Source organism: Oryctolagus cuniculus, chromosome 20 (assembly GCF_964237555.1).
Source record: "Oryctolagus cuniculus chromosome 20, mOryCun1.1, whole genome shotgun sequence".
NCBI classification, from domain to species: Eukaryota; Metazoa; Chordata; class Mammalia; order Lagomorpha; family Leporidae; genus Oryctolagus; species Oryctolagus cuniculus.
In genome coordinates this window covers 47,108,950-47,127,246 of record NC_091451.1, presented here as the reverse complement: position 1 = coordinate 47,127,246, position 18,297 = coordinate 47,108,950, and the positions used below count along the sequence as shown (strand labels likewise).

The 18,297-nt window shown below is 72.4% G+C and overlaps 1 protein-coding gene across 6 annotated transcripts; it reads left to right on the top strand.

The window, feature by feature from the left end:
• Positions 1 to 208: 208 nt before the first annotated feature.
• Positions 209 to 17,838, top strand: JAG2 (jagged canonical Notch ligand 2). 6 transcript variants are annotated; one of them, XM_051839904.2, is made up of 26 exons: positions 209 to 482; positions 647 to 997; positions 6,316 to 6,373; positions 7,170 to 7,421; positions 7,497 to 7,557; positions 9,392 to 9,522; positions 9,612 to 9,731; positions 10,165 to 10,278; positions 10,487 to 10,600; positions 10,784 to 10,897; positions 10,970 to 11,016; positions 11,402 to 11,575; positions 12,224 to 12,374; positions 12,446 to 12,598; positions 12,670 to 12,783; positions 12,859 to 12,954; positions 13,041 to 13,154; positions 13,503 to 13,619; positions 13,879 to 13,906; positions 13,978 to 14,063; positions 14,952 to 15,065; positions 15,143 to 15,258; positions 15,362 to 15,610; positions 15,788 to 15,919; positions 16,689 to 16,845; positions 16,969 to 17,838. In XM_051839904.2, exons 1-26 carry the CDS (start codon positions 417 to 419, stop codon positions 17,349 to 17,351), a joined length of 3,612 nt encoding a protein of 1,203 aa, XP_051695864.2. In that variant the 5' UTR covers positions 209 to 416; the 3' UTR covers positions 17,352 to 17,838. The 6 variants fall into 6 exon arrangements, with proteins under 6 accessions (XP_051695864.2, XP_051695867.2, XP_069921777.1 ...); XM_051839903.2 differs by having other exon boundaries at positions 213 to 482; positions 12,859 to 12,972; XM_051839907.2 differs by lacking the exon at positions 11,402 to 11,575 and having other exon boundaries at positions 211 to 482; positions 12,859 to 12,972.
• The last annotated feature ends 459 nt before the right edge of the window (positions 17,839 to 18,297 follow it).

Here is an 18,297-nt window from a genome sequence, read left to right as displayed (position 1 = left end):
CGCGGCCCCACCCCACGGCGCGGCCCCTCCCCCTCATGCATATGCAGGTGCGCGGGTGACGAATGGGCGAGCGAGCTGTCAGTCTCGTCCCGAACTTGTTGGCTGCGGTGCCGGGAACGCGGGCGCGCAGAGCCGAGGCCGGGACTCGCCGCCGCCGCCGCCGCCGCCGCCGCCGGGTGGGAGCCGGGCCGGGCCGCCGAGCGCGGCCGCCAGCGAGCCGGAGCCGCCGCCGCCGCCGCCCCCCGCCGCCCAGGCCCGCGCGCGGCGCGGCGCTCGACCCCGCCCGCGCCGCCGCCGCCCCTCCGCTGCCGCGCTCGGAGGCGGGCGCGCGGGCGGGCGCAGGGAGGCCGGCGCGGCGGCCCGGACCGGGCGCAGGCGGCGGCGGCGGCAGCGGCGGCGGCGGGGTCGAGGCGGCGATGCGGGTGCGCGGCCGGGGGCGACTGCCCCGGCGGCTGCTGCTGCTGCTGGCGCTCTGCGTGCAGGTGAGCGGGGCGCGGCGGCGCGGGCGCGGACGGGGCGCACCGGGCCGCCCCTCGGGGCGCAGCCTCGGGGGGAGCCCCAGCGGCTGCGCGCCGCGGTGGGGCCCGTTCCCCCGGCGCGCGACCCCGGCCCGCGCCTCCCTCGCTCCCCGCTGCCTTATTTTTAGGCGGCGCGGCCCATGGGCTATTTCGAGCTGCAGCTGAGCGCGCTGCGGAACGCGAACGGGGAGCTGCGGAGCGGCGCCTGCTGTGACGGCGACGGCCGGACGACGCGCGCGGGGGGCTGCGGCCGGGACGAGTGCGACACGTACGTGCGCGTGTGCCTGAAGGAGTACCAGGCCAAGGTGACGCCCACGGGGCCCTGCAACTACGGCCACGGCGCCACGCCCGTGCTGGGCGGCAACTCCTTCTACCTGCCGCCGGCGGGCGCTGCGGGGGACCGAGCGCGCGCGCGGGCCCGGGCCAGCGGCGACCAGGAGCCGGGCCTCGTCGTCATCCCCTTCCAGTTCGCCTGGCCGGTACGTGCGCCCTCTCCCCCGCGTCGCGTCCTCCTTCTCCCCCGCCGCCGCCGCTCCAGCACCTGCGGCCCGGCCCGGCGCGGGCCCAGACGGGGCGGGGCCTGCAGGGGGCGCCGCGCCGCGGGCCGCGGGGGCGCGTGCTTCGTGGGCCTGGGGCGAGCCGGGCCACGTGGGCGCGCGGGGTCGCGGCGGGGCGGGGCGGCGGCCCCTGGCGTGTGCCTGCGTCGCCCCGCGCGTGTCTGTCTGGGCGGGGAGGCGCGCGAGGCCCCGGGCGAGGCATGTGCACCGCGCGTGCTGGGGCCGGCCCCGGGCAGGTCCTGGCGCAGCCGTCCCGGGCCCGGGGCCTGTGCCCGCCCTGCAGTTCCGTGGATTGGGGTGGGGGAGGCTTAGGACCTGGGCCCGGGAAGGTCTGGTCCCTGCTGGCCAAGGTGTCCATGGCTGGGCCCAGATCCCCCAGGGCGAGAGTGGCTGGGCCCCGTCGGCGTGGCCCTCTGAGTCGCCCGTGTGACTTTCCCTCTTTGAGGGGGGCAGGGGTGGTGTAGGGTCTTGGCTCGGAGGCCGCCGCGGGTGCTGCGGGGTTGCGGGTACCTGGGTCTGTTCTGTGATTTTTCCCTGCTGGGTGTTGCAGGCCTGCGGCTGGGTGGGGGCACGGGTAGGGGGCAGGAGGCCCTTCTGACCTGGCCTGTGGGCCGCACAGGAGTGGCCAGCCGGGCATCCTGGGCCTGGTGGAGGCTGGGCCTGGCGGCCGGGCCAAGGGCTTTGGGCACCCTGGTACAGCTTCTCTTAAGCTGGCCGGACAGCCTTGCTCCTGCCCCTGCCCACCCTGAGTGCCCGGCCTGGTGCCCCCTGACCCCGCGCCCCCTGTGCTGGAGCGGGGAGGGACCAGGCAGTTAGGGGAGGGCAGGCCCTCGCCCCCGCGGCTCTGCGGGCAGGCCCGAGCAGGGCCCAAGCCTGTCATCAGGCGGCGAGGCTCCAAATCGCTACCTGGGGATGTGTTTTCTGCTGGAGCTGGCAGCAGTGGGCGTGGGGGCAGGGAGGCCCTGGAGGAATGTGGCGGCTGCGCGGCGGGGGACGGGACGGGGCAGGCCCCTGCCTTCCTTGGAGGCCGGGCGATGGGTCCCCGGGCAGCCCCGGGGGGGGGGGGCGGGGCCGTGGGGAAAGCAAGTCTGGGGGCAGCTCCGGTTCCCTCCTCCCCTCGAGCCGGTGATGCCAACACCCTGGTATTTCCGCCCCGTCCGAAGCAGCCTCGCGGCCATGCCGCCCTGGTTTGCCGAGGGTCCGGCTCCATCCCACAGGCTGGGGCCCGTTTGGAACCCAGGTGCCGAGACCGCAGGAGCAGAAACTGTCCAGGTGCCCTGGGGACCAGGCTGCGGCCTCAGCCCAGAGAGCGGGCACCGGTCCTGCCGGGGCCCAGCTCCGACTCACGGGCTCCCCAGGGAAGAGCAGGGTCGTGAGCAAGGGAGCCTGGGCCCCTCCCGCCCCCTGGCCCCCTGGCCCCCACTCCCACCCACAGTCTCGGCCGGCTGGGCCCTCTGCCCTCATGGGCTGGGATCTCTGGAGTGTACGTGTCGTGGCTCTTTGTTGGAGTCCGGCTTGGCCCCCTGAGTGGGCAGGCTCAGGGTCTCGCAGGCCATCCTCCGGGCAGTGGCTGCCCTTCCTCTCCAGGCCCCGGCGTCCGGGGGGTCCGGGGGGTCCAGGGGGCTGAAGGAAGGGCCCCACGGGGGGAGGAGGAACTTTCCCTTGGGTCTGCTGTGTGGCGGGTTCAGGTACAGCAGCTGGCTGTGACCTGGGCAACCAGGGCTCTGCCCAGAGGGAGAGGAGCTGGGCCCACCCTCTGCTGCCTGTGAGCCCCGCCCGCCCGGGGTCTGGCACGTCTCCCTGACCCGTGGCTGAGGGCTCCAGAGCATGCCAGTCCCGTGCCTTCTGTGAGGTGGGGGTGGGCTGCCCATGGGGCTGTGCTCAGGGTGGTAGGGGAGGGGCCTGGCGGGCGTGGACAGAGCTGCCCCAGCTTTGGGGCCGCAGGCTGCCAAGGCGTCCACCTGCCTTCACTGGCTCAGCCGTGTGAGCCCGCGGTCCAAGGTGGAGATGGGGTCTGGATAGGATGAGCTGGCCAGCGGGACAGCGCTCGGGAGGCAGGCTGGGGCCAGGGCTGGTGGGGGGAGGCTGGATGTCTCATCCCGGGCCACGCTGGTCCTTCTCCCGGGAGCCCACTTAGGTCCCTGTGAGGAGATGCTGGGGGCCGGGGAGGCTGCGCGCCGGGCCAGGCCCTGGCCGATGTCTGCAGCCCGCATGCGGGGTCCCCGCTGCTCCCGGTGTGGCCCTGGGGGCTGTTCCTCTGCCTCCGGTGACAATGGCGGCAGCGGCCTGGGCCTCTCCTATCGGGTTTCAGGAAATGCATCTGCCCCGCTGGGGGGCTGGGCCTGGACGCTGGGGAGGGCGTGAGTGGGGCCGCTCACTCCTGCCTGCTGGGTGTCTTTGGCCTGCTGCCCCCGCGAGCAGGTGGAGCGCAGCTTGCAGAGACGGTGGGGTGGTCGGGAGGCCCCTCACTTCCCTCATGCTCTGTGGGGACTCCGCTGACAGACTCTGTCCTAGGCCGCAGCCACCTGGCAGGAGGCGGCCTGGGTCCTGCAGCCGGCCCGGCGGGGTGCTGGACGACCTGGCAGGTGGGCGAGGGGTGCAGGTGTGCCCCACCCACTGGCTCAGGTTGCCTCTGGGTGACTTCCTGCCGTCCAGGTGCAGGGAGCCCAGCTGGCGGGCGGGCAGGCCACGTCCCCGCGGGAGCAGGTAACCGGAGCCCTGGGCCTGGGTGAAGGTGGCAGTAATCCTACCTGGGCAGCTGGCGGGGGTTTCCTGGGAGCCAGGAGGAGCTCCCTGCTCGCCCTGAAGCCCGGGTGTGGTTGCCGAGAGGCCGAGGTCGGCCGGGCTCCTGTCTGCCCGCCCTGTGGCCAGAGCGGCCGAGCCCTGGCTGGTGGTCTCGGCCTCCAGGCCCCGCTCTGGCCCTAGTGGCTGTTAACCCCCCCAGCAGCCACCTGTTTTGCTGACTGGGTGACAAGGTCTGGGCGGGGGTCTGTGACCCTCCTCCAGTGCCCCTGTCCCTGTCCGCAGCTCCGGGGCTCCCTGCTGGCCCCCGTGCCACCTTCCGGGAAAGCTCGGGACGCTTCCTCCCCCCGTGCTGAGGCTGAGGGCTCCCAGTGGCCGAGATGCTGTGTGCTCAGTGTGTGGCCCAGTGAAGGAGTGGACAAGTGGGGTCTGGGAAAGAGCCAGGGCCGGGGGGGGGGGGGCAGGTGGGCGGGGCTTTAGGAGTGCCCGCCCAGCCCTGAGCCTTGGGGCAGCTGCCCTGGCTCGGTTCTGGGTATGGTACTGTGGACAGCTGGGAGGGGCCCCCGGGGGAGGTGGGTGGCAGGGGGCCTGGGTTTAGGGAGACATGTTGAGAGCCCCAGGGTGCTGGGTGCTGGGGACCCCCACTTGTAGCCTGGTTCCTGGCTGCATGTGGGTCCCAGGATGCCCATTTGAGGGGCAGTAGGCATGGGGTGGGGGCCTGGCAGAGGGTCCCGGGCTGGGAGTAGCGTGCAGAGCTGTGAATGTGCTTGGGCAGGGAGGGGCTGGTGGGACCACCAGCTTTCCAGGAGGCCCTGGCGAAGGCCAGCCCTGTCTCGGGCCAGCTGTGGCCCAGGGTGGCCGGGTGGGGGCCCTCGCGTTCCCCTGCACGGCTAGGATACAGGGGCTGCAAGGGGGGCACTGAGGGCCAGGAGCGTGGCCCCTGGGGCCCTGCGCTGCAGGGGTGGGGGTGGCTGTGTCACCGCATCCCATGGCCTAGGGGCCCCGGGCCAGACCATCCTGGGAGGGGCGGCCACTGGAGCGGAGGTGGTGCTGGCCTCTTGGTCCTCAGTTCCACCCCGCCCCCAGCCCTGGTTCCTAGCCCGAGGGTGGAGGCAGGTGTGTGGGCTTCACCTGTCCAGGCTTCTCAATGGCAGCCTCCACGCGCCTGGCGGCAGGGAGGGCCTAACCCTAACCCTGCATCCTGCATTCCCTCTGGTGGGTCAGACCCCTGTGAAGCGCCAGGGGACACCCCCTGGAAACACTGGGGACCCGGGCTGCCCACTGGGCCCTGTCTGTGCCACCCAGCTCCATGGCTCTCCCTTCCGTCCGTGCTGGCTTGAACCAGCTCAGGGCAGGCTGCACAGGGGCCTCAGGGGCCCCAGATGAGGAGCTCAGCCTCTGAGCCTCCAAGGGGCACTGCTGAGGAGGAGCATGGGGGGTCCTTGGATGGAGCAGAGGGGTGGGGTCCTCGGATGGAGCGGGGGGGGTGGGGTCCTTGGGTAGAGCAGAGGAGGTGGGGAGGCCCTCGGATGGAGCAGCGGGGTGGGGTTCTCGGATGGCGCAGAGGGGTGGGGTGGGGTCCTCGGATGGAGCAAGGGGGCAGGGGTCCTCGGATGGAGCAGAGGGGTGGGTTGGGGTCCTCGGATGGAGCAGAGGGGTGGGGGTGGGGTCCTCGGGTAGAGCAGAGGGGTGGGTTAGGGTCCTCGGATGGTGCAGGGGGGGGAGGTGGTGTGGGCCTCAGATGGAGCAGAGTGGGTGGGAGGCCCTCGGATGGAGCAGAGGGGGTGGGGTGGGGTCCTCGGGTAGAGCAGCGGGGAGGTCCTCGGATGGAGCAGGGGGGGCTCCTTGGATGGAGCAGAGGGGTGGGGGGGTCCTGGGGTGGAGCAGCGGGGGGGGTCCTCGGATGGAGCAGAGGGGGTGGGGGCGGGGTTCTCGGATGGAGCAGAGGGGATGGGGGTGGGGTCATCAATGGAGCGGGGGGGGTCCTCGGATGGAGCAGAGGGGTGGGGGGGGGTCCTCGGATGGAGCAGAGGGGTGGGGGCGGGGTCCTTGGATGGAGCAGAGGGGTGGGGGCAGGGTCCTCGGATAGAGCAGAGGGGTGGGGGTGGGGTCCTCGGATGGAGCAGAGGAGTGGTGGGGGGTCCTCGGGTGGAGCAGCGGGGTGGGGGCGGGGTCCTTGGATGGAGCAGAGGGGTGGTGGGGGGTCCTCGGATGGAGCAGAGGGGTGGGGGTGGGGTCCTCGGATGGAGCAGAGGGGTGGGGGCGGGGTCCTCGGATGGAGCAGAGGGGTGGGGGCGGGGTCCTCGGATGGAGCAGAGGGGTGGGGGCGGGGTCCTTGGATGGAGCAGAGGGGTGGCGGGGGTCCTCGGGTGGAACAGCAGGGTGGGGGCGGGGTCCTCAGATGGAACAGAGGGGTGGGGGGTCCTTGCATCGGGCCGGAGGGCCCGGGGCTGTGCTGGGCGCACCTGCAGGCCGCTGACCGCGCCTCCTGTCCTCAGCGCTCCTTCACCCTGATTGTGGAAGCCTGGGACTGGGACAACGAGACCACCCCCGATGGTGAGTGAGCTCTGGGCGGGGGCGCCCCTGTCAGGGGCCTCGGGGACGAGGGTCTCCTGTGCCCGGGAAGCGTCCTCTGCCCAGAGGGTTGCGTGAGAGGTCCCGCGATGCCCGGGCTCCCTGGTGGCGGTGCTGGGCTGAGCTACGCACCAGGCAGGAGCAGCGTCTCCTGTCACTCTGCCGCTGGCCCTGTCAGGGACGCAGGGCTGGGCCCCTCCCCTGGCGGACCCTGCCCCAGGCTCCCCAGCTGCTGCCCCTGCTGGGGTCTGCAGGGCCCTGGGCCAGCAAAGGCAGGGAGTGTCCTGCCCCGTGGGCCCCGAGGCTATGCAGAGCCTGCTCTCTGGGGATGCTGGTGGGGTGGGGGCTGGAGCTGTGGGGCACACAGGGCCGTGCCAGGGAGAAGCAGAGGGGCCAGAGTTCTCTGGGGAGGGGCTGGCGCCAGGCCAGAGCAGGGCCCCGGGGGGAGGGCTCTTGGGGGGGGTGTTGCTGAGTCTTCACCGTGGAGAACCTGTCCTGGCGTCACCGGGGCTTCCGCGAAGGCAGGGCCCAAGCAGGCGGTTACCGGGGCCACACCGGGCTTCAGGGGTTCCGGGATACCAGGGCTGGCCACGCCGCGCTGTGGGCAGGCAGCTGGCACCCAGACCTTCCCGGCAGAGCCCAGGGCCTGGCTCCCGCCCCAGCCGGGCCTCCCCTGGGCCCAGCATCCCGGCCAGCGTCCCTGCGTCCCGCTGTGCCCGGCCCCTACAGAGTCCGCGGCGGGGGGGCGGCGGCCACCACTGACTCTGCCGCCCCCCAGAGGAGCTGCTGATCGAGCGGGTGTCGCACGCCGGCATGATCAACCCCGAGGACCGCTGGAAGAGCCTGCACTTCAGCGGGCACGTGGCCCAGCTGGAGCTGCAGATCCGCGTGCGCTGTGACGACAACTACTACAGCGCCACCTGCAACAAGTTCTGCCGGCCCCGCGACGACTTCTTCGGCCACTACGGCTGCGACCAGTACGGCAACAAGGCCTGCATGGACGGCTGGATGGGCAAGGAGTGCAAGGAAGGTGAGGGCCTGCGGCGGGCGGCGGCGCCCAGCCCCCCGGGCCGCGGCGAGCCTCTCTCTGCTCCTCTGTTCGCAGCTGTGTGTAAACAAGGGTGTAATCTGCTCCACGGGGGATGCGCTGTGCCTGGGGAGTGCAGGTGAGTCCCGCGCCGCCCTCACCCCTGCCCGGCGCCTGGCGTCCTCTGAGCGCGGGGCGTGTCCGGCGGCCAGCGGTCAGCCCACCGGAGAGCAGAGGCTGCAGGCCGGAAGCCACTGGCAGTGTCTGCGGCGTGGGGCGGCCTGTGGACTGGCCGGTGGGCTGGACGCAGGGGTGGGGGGCCAGGAAGGACCCTGAGCAGTGGAGGAGGCAGGGGTGGTGGGCAGGTGGGATGGGGCCGAGGGCCACCCCCTGGGGACAGCAGAGTGAGGTCCGTGGTCCTGGCACGCGTCAGGGGGACGTGGGCCAGGGAGATCCCAGCCTCCGGCAGGTAAGCGGACGGGTGGTGTGCAGCTGAGCAGGGGAGCAGCTGGGGCCAGAGGAGACCAGGAGATGGGGAACCTGGCAGCTGGGGGTTGGGGGTCAGCTGGTGGGAAAAAAAGGCCAGGGGCTGCCCCTCTGCCCAGTGGAGCAGAGGCCTGAAAACGGGCAGCCGGAGATGCAGGGGCCAAGGTTTGGAGCAGGGCATGGCCTGGCCCTGGGTGGGCCTCCGGGAGCCACATCCAGGGTGGGAGACATGGTTATGGGGCCAAGAAGGCCCAGTCCCTGGGGTGGGCCGTCTGGCCTGTGTGCTGGGAGCAGGCCCCGGCACAGGAGCTGCGGCAGGAGAACCGGGCAGCCTGGAGGGGGTGGACGGCTGCCGGGCTACCTGCGGGGAGGCCAGGGGCAGGAAGCCTGGCGGTGGCCCCGGCGGCCGCCTCCAGCAGCGCTGGGCCTGTGTTTCGGGGGCAGTGCCCCCCCACCGGATGCTGATGCAGAGAGGAGATGGCCGGGCCTTCCTGCTGCCCTCCCAGGGCCCCTGGAGCTGCTGGGCTGGGGGCCGTGGCAGGGCTGCCCCACCCAGGGCTGGGAGCACACCCCTGGGACCCCCGAGGTCTGGGCTCTGAGCCCGGCTGTGGCGCTCCCTGGCGGTGACCTGAGGCGTCACAGCCCCACCCTGAGCCTGTGTCCCTGTCACCTGGAGGGGGATTCCCCGTGGGGATGCAAGGTGGGGGCCCTGAGCGTCTGGGCTGGACCCAGCCTTGGCTTCCCCCATCCCAAGCCAGGGTGAGCTGGGCCCAGGGCTGGTGCCGGCCGCGGTGCCGGCCACGATGCTGGCTGCGTGGCCCCGGGCGGCTCAGGAAGGGAAGGGCCCTGGCTCTTTCCTTTTACAAAAATAAACCCGGGTGGTGGGTGCCGGTGTGGAAGTGACGCGGCCTGGACGTCGGTGCCGTCCACAGGGCGTCAGCCTTCGGGAAGGGGTCCCTGGAGCCCTATGTGGGCCTGGCAGGCAGCCAGCGAGCCCTGGGGTGTCCCTGGGGGACCCCAGGCTCTCCCCTTTGGGGCCACTGGCCCAACTCCACGACTTCCAGAGGGGACGCCGGCTGGCACGCAGGGCAGAGCCAGGCCTAGGGGCCATGGCGCCCCTGGGGGCCATTTTTCAGGCGGCCCCCGCCCCAGGCTGCCCTTGTGCTGAGGTGAGGTCCTGTACCGTGGCCTGGGTCACACGACCAGGGTGGGGCTCAGGCCCTCCCGATAGCCTGCTGGGCTGCCTGGCCAGGTGGCCCTGGCGTGTCCACACTGTGCTTGCTCCCTGGGGTCCCTGCAGGGCCTTCCTTCCCCGGCGCCTGCTCCTGGGGCCCAGCTCGGGGGGAGTCCCAAAATAGCTCGGGGAGGAGTGACGGGACAGCTGGGCTGACCAGCCTCGGCCAGTGGCCGGGAATGCCTGTGACCGCGGGGCCGGCCGGCGGGGCCTTCACCCCGTGGGGCTCACCAGGCCCCGCCCCGGCCCCCAGGTGCAGCTACGGCTGGCAGGGGCGGTTCTGTGACGAGTGCGTCCCCTACCCTGGCTGCCTGCACGGCAGCTGTGTGGAGCCCTGGCAGTGCAACTGTGAGACCAACTGGGGCGGCCTGCTGTGTGACAAAGGTAGCGGGGGCGGGGGCGGCCTGCTGTGCGACAAAGGTAGCGGGGGGCGGGGGGCCGGGCTGTGGCCCTGAGCGTCACTCCGTCCCCAGACCTGAACTACTGCGGCAGCCACCACCCCTGCACCAACGGGGGCACCTGCATCAATGCGGAGCCCAACCAGTACCACTGCACCTGCCCCGAGGGCTACACGGGCAAGAACTGCGAGCGGGGTATGACGGGGCCCCGTGACCCGGCACCCCCCACCTTGTGACCCCACTCTGTGACCCGGCACCCCCACCCGTGACCCCGGCACCCCCCCAATCTATGACCCAGCACCCTGCCCGTGACCCCAGCACCTCTGCGCTGTGAATCCGGCACCCCGCACCCTGTGACCCTGGCACCCCCCACCCTGTGACCCTGGCATCTCTTGCCCTGTAACCCTGCACCATGACCCTGGCACCCTCACCCTGTGACCCCACTCTGTGACCCCGTGACCCCCACCCTGTAACCCCGGCCCCCGTGACCTGGCCCTATGACCCTGGCACACCCATCTTGTGACCCAGCACCCCTGCTGTGACCCCAACACCCCTGGCGTTGGGGGCTCGTGGGTCAGGGAGGAGGGGCAGCTGCCATCCCCCCACCTTCCCCTGCTCTGGTTCTTAGCGGAACACGCCTGTGCCTCCAACCCGTGTGCCAATGGGGGCTCCTGCCACGAGGTGCCGTCCGGCTTCGAGTGCCAGTGCCCATCGGGCTGGAGCGGGCCCACCTGTGCCGTGGGTGAGTGCTGGGCCCTTGTTTGGGGGCTTGGCCTGGCACCTGAGGGCTCTGGGGAGGGGCCGGTCTGGCCCAGGGACGGGTGGCACGAGACCCTGCGCGTGGTCCTGCTTCTGGTGGGGGACCCGTGTGGGAGCCAGGCTCTCCCCTTGGCCATGCCATGGGCCAGGCTGCCACGCCCCCGGCCACAGCCTCTGGTCTCTGTCCACAGACATTGATGAATGTGCCTCGAACCCATGTGCGGCGGGTGGCACCTGTGTGGACCGAGTGGACGGCTTTGAGTGCATCTGCCCGGAGCAGTGGGTGGGGGCCACCTGCCAGCTGGGTAAGGGGTCCCGGGGCGCGTGTGCATGCATGCAGGCTGCTGCGGGCGCCACGCGTGGGGCTGCAGGGCTGTGGGGCCGCGTGTGCATGTTTGTGGGCTGCTGCGGGGCTGCGGGCGCCACGCACAGGGCATGGGGCCCGGGGCTGGCCCACGGCTCCCCAGCTGCCCTTGTCTCGTCCACAGACGCCAATGAGTGTGAAGGGCGGCCTTGCCTTAACGCTTTGTCTTGCAAAAACCTGATTGGCGGCTATTACTGCGATTGCCTCCCGGGCTGGACGGGCGCCAACTGCCACATCAGTCAGTATGGGGGGGGGGCCGGGGCGGGGCTGGGGCGCGCAGGGCAGCCCGACACCCACTCCTGTGCCCTAGACGTGAATGACTGCCACGGCCAGTGTCAGCACGGCGGCACCTGCAAGGTGAGCGGGGGGGGGGGGTCCCGGGAGGAGGGGGCAGTGGGGGGGCCAGGGGCAGGGGGCCAGCGGGGTCCCGGGAGGAGGGGGCAGTGGGGGGGCCTGGGACCAGGGGCAGGGGGCCAGCGGGGGCCCGGGAGGAGGGGGCAGTGGGGGGCCCTGGGACCAGGGGCAGGGGGCCAGCGGGGGCCCGGGAGGAGGGGGCAGTGGGGGGCCCTGGGACCAGGGGCAGGGGGGCCAGCGGGGGCCCGGGAGGAGGGGGCAGTGGGGGGCCCTGGGACCAGGGGCAGGGGGCCAGCGGGGGCCCGGGAGGAGGGGCGGCAGGGGGCTGGCAGGGGCCGGTGCAGGGCCCAGGACACTGCGGGAGGCTCAGCCGGCGCCCCACCGGCAGGACCTGGTGAACGGGTACCGGTGTGTGTGTCCACGCGGCTTCTGGGGCCAGCACTGTGAGCTGGAGCGGCAGGCCTGCGCCAGCAGCCCCTGCCACGGCGGTGGCCTCTGCGAGGACCTGGTGGACGGCTTCCGCTGCCACTGCCCCAGAGGCCTCTCTGGGTCCCTCTGCGAGGTGAGGCCTGGGCGCTGGGAGGGGCACCAGCCCAAGTGACCAGCAGCTGACCCCACATCCCAGGCCCAGCTCTGGGCTCTGGAGAGCCTGGGTGCCTGGCTGGGCCGGTGTGGGGGGGGCTGCCCAGGGAGCCCCTCCTGGTGTGTGTGGGGGGCCCATCTGCCCAGGCCGTCAGCAGCTGGAGCACAAGTGGCCCTGATGGCTGGGCAGGTGGGCGGCCCCTGGGGACGTGGGGGGAGGCGTTTGTGCATGGAGGGTGGGTCCACCTCCCCTCCCCACCTCTCCGTGCAGCCGACTTGGCCTTCGGCGGAAGGAGCATGGAGGTGGCTGGCTCTGGGGGGACCCACAGCCTTGGCTTCCAGGGTGGCCTGGCGGGGGTGAGGGACAGGAGGTGGCCTTCCTGCCGGCGGGAGGGGCCGAGGCCGGATGCAGCCCTTGGGAGGCAGAGGAAGTTGGGCTGTAGTGGCGGCGAGGGCGTTGGGAGGAGGCCTGGGGCTCACAGGTGTTTCCGTCCAGCGGCCAGGGCCTGGACGGCCGTGGGGTGGGGGCGGCTGCAGTGCCCAGGCCGGGGCTAAGAGGGGCCTGCCTTTGCTTGGACGCGGGGGCGGGGGCGGGGCAGCCCTGACAGGTGCACTCCCCGTGGCGCAGGTGACTGTGGACGTGTGTGAGCCTAGTCCCTGCCACAACGGGGCTCGCTGCTACAGCCTGGACGGCGACTACTACTGCGCGTGCCCCGAGGACTTCGGTGGCAAGAACTGCTCGGTGCCCAGGGAGCCGTGCCCCGGCGGGGCCTGCAGAGGTGTGCGGTGCGGCCGGGCGGGGGCGGGGGCCCGGCGGGGGCGGTCCTGACTCCTGCCCCTGTCTGCGCAGTGGTGGACGGCTGCGGGTTTGAGGTGGGGCCCGGGGCGCCCGGCTTGGCGCCCCCCGGCGTGTGCGGCCCCCACGGACACTGCATCAGCCAGCCCGGGGGCAGCTTCTCGTGCGTCTGCGACAGCGGCTTCACAGGCACCTACTGCCACGAGAGTGAGTGGGGCGGGGGCCGGGCCGCCCGGGGACCCGCCGCCCGCGCGCCGGCTCACCGGCCTGCCCCGCAGACATCGACGACTGCCTGGGCCAGCCCTGCCACAACGGCGGCACCTGCATCGACGAGGTGGACGCCTTCCGCTGCTTCTGCCCGAGCGGCTGGGAGGGGGAGCTCTGTGACACCAGTGAGTGCGGCGCCGGGGCGCGGCCACGGGGCCCCCGCCCCGCCCCACCCCGCTGACCCTCGGCCTCGCCCCCAGATCCCAACGACTGCCTCCCCGACCCGTGCCACAGCCGCGGCCGCTGCCACGACTTGGTCAACGACTTCTACTGCGTCTGCGACGACGGCTGGAAGGGCAAGACCTGCCACTCGCGTGAGCGCCGGGGCGTGGGGGGCGGGGCCTCGCCGGGCCAACGCCCGCTGACGGCCGTGTGCCCGCAGGTGAGTTCCAGTGCGACGCCTACACCTGCAGCAATGGCGGCACCTGCTACGACAGCGGCGACACCTTCCGCTGCGCCTGCCCCCCGGGCTGGAAGGGCAGCACCTGCGCTGTGGGTGAGGAGCCCCCCCCGCTCCATCCGTGCCCTGTGGGGGATGGGGAGCCCCCATGCCCCCCCACTCCATCCGTGCCCTGTGGGGGATGGGGAGCCCCACCTGCCCTGCTCCATCCGTGCCCTGTGGGGGATGGGGAGCCCCCATGCCCCCCCACTCCATCCGTGCCCTGTGGGGGATGGGGAGCCCCACCTGCCCTGCTCCATCCGTGCCCTGTGGGGGATGGGGAGCCCCGATGACCCCCTGCTCCATCCGTGCCCTGTGGGGGATGGGGAGCCCCCATGCCCCCCCACTCCATCTGCGCCTGTGGGGTGGGCGTGGCACCAGGTGAGCGCCTCCCCCCCCCCACAGCCAGGAACAGCAGCTGCTTCCCTAACCCCTGCGTGAACGGGGGCACCTGCGTGGGCAGCGGCGACTCCTTCTCCTGCATCTGCCGGGACGGCTGGGAGGGCCGCACCTGCACTCACAGTGAGCGGGCGGGGGCTCCCCTCCCTGCCCAGGGCCTGCCCCTGCCTGTCCCCCAGCACAACTCTCCCCCAGGGCGACGCCCCAAGCCCCCCACCCCGCCCTGTGGCTGCTCACCCTGCATCGAGCCCTCTGCCCCATCCCCCAGCCAAAGGCTCTGAGCCCCGCCCCCAGGCTCCTGCCCCTCCCCGGCCCCTGGGCAGGGCCGGGCTGGACGGTGCAGGGGGGCTGTACCGACCGCCCTGTCCTCTCTCAAACCCAGACACCAACGACTGCAACCCCCTGCCGTGGTGAGTGCAGCTTCGGCAGTGGGCGGGGCGGGGCCTGGGGTTGGGGCTCGCCTGACGCCCGTGCCCCACAGCTACAACGGTGGCGTCTGCGTGGACGGCGTCAACTGGTTCCGCTGCGAGTGTGCGCCGGGCTTCGCAGGTCCTGACTGCCGCATCAGTGAGTGGGGGCTCAGCCCAGCCCGGGCATCAGTGAGTGGGGGGCTCAGTGAGTGGGGGCTCAGCCCAGCCCGGGCACCTCGGCCACCTCCTGCCTCACCCCAGCATTGGTTCCCCCTCCCCCACTGCCCGGGTCGCACCCTGCCTGGTGACGAAACTCAGAAGGGCTGGGGTCCCTGGGCTGGGGTCACAGCTTCACCTGGGCCCTTCTGGCCTGGGCCATCCGTCACTGTTGCCCGCAGAGGCGTGCCCCCCGCAGGGCTCGGGGGCCCAGCAGGCCAGGGTCTACTCCCCGGGGGCGGGGTGCCCAGCAGGCCAGGGACTACTCCCCGGGGGCGGGGGCCCAGCAAGCCCAGGGACTACTCCCCAGGGGCGGGGTGCCCAGCAGGCCCAGGGACTACTCCCCGGGGGCGGGGGCCCAGCAAGCCCAGGGACTACTCCCCAGGGGCGGGGTGCCCAGCAGGCCCAGGGACTACTCCCCGGGGGCGGGGTGCCCAGCAGGCCAGGGACTACCCCCGGGGGCGGGGTGCCCAGCAGGCCAGGGACTACTCCCCGGGGGCGGGGGCCCAGAAGGCCAGGGTCTACTCCCCGGGGGCGGGGTGCCCAGCAAGCCCAGGGACTACTCCCCGGGGGCAGGGTGCCCAGCAGGCCAGGGACTACTCCCCGGGGGCGGGGGCCCAGAAGGCCAGGGTCTACTCCCCGGGGGCGGGGGCCCAGCAAGCCCAGGGACTACTCCCCAGGGGCGGGGTGCCCAGCAGGCCCAGGGACTACTCCCCGGGGGCGGGGGCCCAGCAGGCCAGGGACTACCCCCGGGGGCGGGGTGCCCAGCAGGCCAGGGACTACTCCCCAGGGGCGCCAGCCCTGCTGAGCAAATGGCACATTCCCGCAGACATCGATGAGTGCCAGTCCTCGCCCTGTGCCTACGGGGCCACCTGTGTGGACGAGATCAACGGCTACCACTGCAGCTGCCCGCCAGGCCGGGCTGGGCCTCGGTGCCAGGAAGGTAGGCTGGCGTGGTCCCACGGGGCGTGGCCGGGTCAGGGCCCAGGCGCCGCCCCCTCAGGCTGCCTCTCCCCACAGTCGTCGGGTTCGGGAGATCCTGCTGGTCGCGGGGCACGCCGCTCCCACACGGCAGCTCCTGGGTGGAGGACTGCAACAGCTGCCGCTGCCTGGATGGCCGCCGGGACTGCAGCAAGGTGGGGGCCGGCGCTGCCCTTCCCTGTGGGTGGGGGGCAGGCCCAGGACCTGCTGACCCCCATGCCGGTCTCGGTCCTCCTCACCCACGCGTGCCTGTCCCAGGTGTGGTGCGGGTGGAAGCCGTGCCTGCTGGCAGCCGAGTCCAACAGACCGGACACCCAGTGCCCGCCAGGACAGCAGTGCCGGGAGAGGGCTGAGGGCCAGTGCCTGCAGCCGCCCTGCGCCGCCTGGGGGGAGTGTGGTGCCGAGGAGCCCCTGCTGCCCGGCACCCCCTGCCTGCCGCGCTCCGGCCACCTTGACAACAACTGCGCCCGCCTCACGCTGCGCTTCAACCGCGACCAGGTGCCCCAGGTGAGCGGGGCCCAGTGCGGGAGCCGAGCTGGGCCCTGGGGGGGGGGGGACGGCGCCCACGGCAGCAGGCACCTGTGCCCTCCACCTCTCCCTCCAGCCTCTGCCCCAGTCCTGGCTGTGAGGGGGCCTGAGCCCCAGGTCCTCGGCTGACCCTGTTCACGCGTGGTGTCGGCTCAGGGCACCACCGTGGGCACCATCTGCTCTGGGATCCGCTCCCTGCCGGCCACCAGGGCCGTCGCCCGGGACCGCCTGCTGGTGCTGCTGTGTGACCGGTCCCCCTCGGGGCCCAGCGCTGTGGAAGTGGCTGTGGTGAGTGTGGTGCCAAGGGCCCTGGCTGGGATTGGCCGGGTGCTAGGTGACCTGCACACACAGGGGCCTGGTGGCACCTTGCTTGCCCATGCTGTTGGAAGCTTTGGCCAGCAGGGTCCAGGCTGGGAGCTGGGCACCAGGCGTCAGTGGGAAGGGTGGGCAGAGGGAGAAGTTGGGGGCATCCGGGGGGTCACCAGCAACCCAAGGGCTCGGCTTCCTGGGGGTGGGGCTGATGGGCAGCTCATCTGTGCAGGAGGTGGTGGCCGGAGCGAGGGTGGGCAGAGGCACTGCCAGACATCGGCAGGGGCGGGGTTGGCAGGCGGCTGGGCAGGCAGTGGGTGGGACCGGTTCTGGGGTCTCTGGTGCGGCCTGTGCAGACAACGGCTGGATGTCGGCTCCAGCTGTTTGGTCTGAGGCTGTGGGTGTCAGGGCTCTAGGCAGGGGGTCCTGGGGAGGGGCCGTGTGCAGGGGGGTCATGGGCAGGGTGGGGGCAGGCGAGTGAGGAAGCCCCCAGCCTGAGAACGGGGCTGGGCCCTCATTGAGACTCCTCAGGCTGCCTGTGGGGACCCCCGGCAGGGTCTGGGTGCTGCTCGGCCCCTCCCACCTCTGCTGTGCGTGAGCCCCTGTTCCCGGAGTGGTGGGGAGTGCTCGGTGCGTGACATGGGGTGGCGGGAAGCGGAGGCCACCTCTGCCCCCCCAGCTCCAGACCTCCTCCTGGCGCCTCCCGGGGCCCCCAGGCGGGGCCAGGCGCTCAGCCCGCACTCTGCAGTCCTTTAGCCCCGCGCGGGACCTGCCCGACAGCAGCCTGATCCAGAGCGCGGCCCACGCCATCGTGGCGGCCGTCACGCAGCGCGGGAACGGCTCGGTGCTGCTGGCGGTCACCGAGGTCAAGGTGGAGACCGTGGTCGCGGGCGGCCCCTCCACAGGTGCGGCAGGTGCACAGGCGGCTGGCGCCCCGCCCACCCCCACAGCGTCCCCGCCTCCGCGCGTCCTGCCCCACCCACCCCGTGCCCAGGGCTCACGCGCCGCCCCCCGCCCCCCGCCCCCAGGCCTGCTGGTGCCCGTGCTGTGCGGCGTGTTCAGCGTGCTGTGGCTGGCGTGCGTGGCACTGTGCGTCTGGTGGACGCGCAAGCGCAGGAAAGAGCGGGAGCGGAGCCGCTTGCCGCGCGAGGACGGAGCCAACAACCAGTGGGCGCCGCTGAACCCCATCCGCAACCCCATCGCGCGGCCGGGCCCCCACAAGAACTTCGCGCCGCGGCCGCGGGGGGCGGGCGGCGGCGGCGGCGGCGACGACGAGGACGCGCTGGAAGTGGACAAGTTCCTGCCGCGCTCGCCTGCCAAGGACGCGCGCTGGGCCGCGGGCCCCAAGGTGGACAACCGCGCCGTGCGGGGCGCGCCCGAGGCCCCGCGGGCGCCCGGGCCGTGTGCATAGTTCCTCTATTTTGTGTAAAAAAAAAAAACAACCCCACCAAAAACCAAAAAACAAATGTTTATTTTCTACGTTCCTGGACCCGTGTATAAATTATTCAGTGACGCCGGGCGGGAGGCGCTGTTTGTGTAAGGAGCGTGCGGGAGCCACGTGGGGCTGCGGCCCGGGGCGGCTGCCGCGGACCCACCTTCCTACGCCCCGTCGGGGTGTCCGGTGGCTTGGGGCCCAGGAGCTGCGCGGCGGCCGTGGTGCGGCACCCGCGGGGCCGCCGCCCCCATGCCCTCCTGCCCGCGCCCACACCGCGCCCGCACCGCGCCCGCACCGCCCGCTCCAGAGACCTCCCCTGTGCTTCAGAAGTGGCCTTCCCGCACGCGCCCTGGCCGCGGGGCCCCCGGCGCGTGACAAGTGCCTTCCCGCCCCTCCCCCGCAGGTGCACTGTGAATATGTACATATTAAAGGAACATTCTGTATATTTGATTTAATGCCCGCACTTGCTGCCTCCCTCTTCTTTGCGGGGCTGGGAGGGAGGGACCCTGGCTGGGAGGGGCTGGAAGAAGCCCCTAAGCTGCCTGTGATGGAGCTCCGGGGCCTGGTTCCCGGGACCCCCCCCCCCCAGAACATGGGAGTAGGCAGCGCCCTGGGGCAGGTGGCCGGGGAGCTGCCTTGGCCTTGCTGTTGGGGGTCCCACTGACCCAGGCCCCACTGACCCAAGCCGTGCCCCCCACCCCGGGGCAGGGGTCGCCCAAGCTGAGCAAAGCCCAGGAGTGGTCAGCAAGGAGGGGAGGCTGGACGGCGGCTTTGTGGGCAGGTGACCCCGACAGCGGCAGGGAGCTCACGTGGCTGTCCCTCTTGTAAGAACTGACTGACTTATCTTTGTTTGAAAGGTAGACACAGAGAATGTTCTTCCATCGCCGGTTCACTCCCCCGATGGCCACAACCGCTGGGGCTG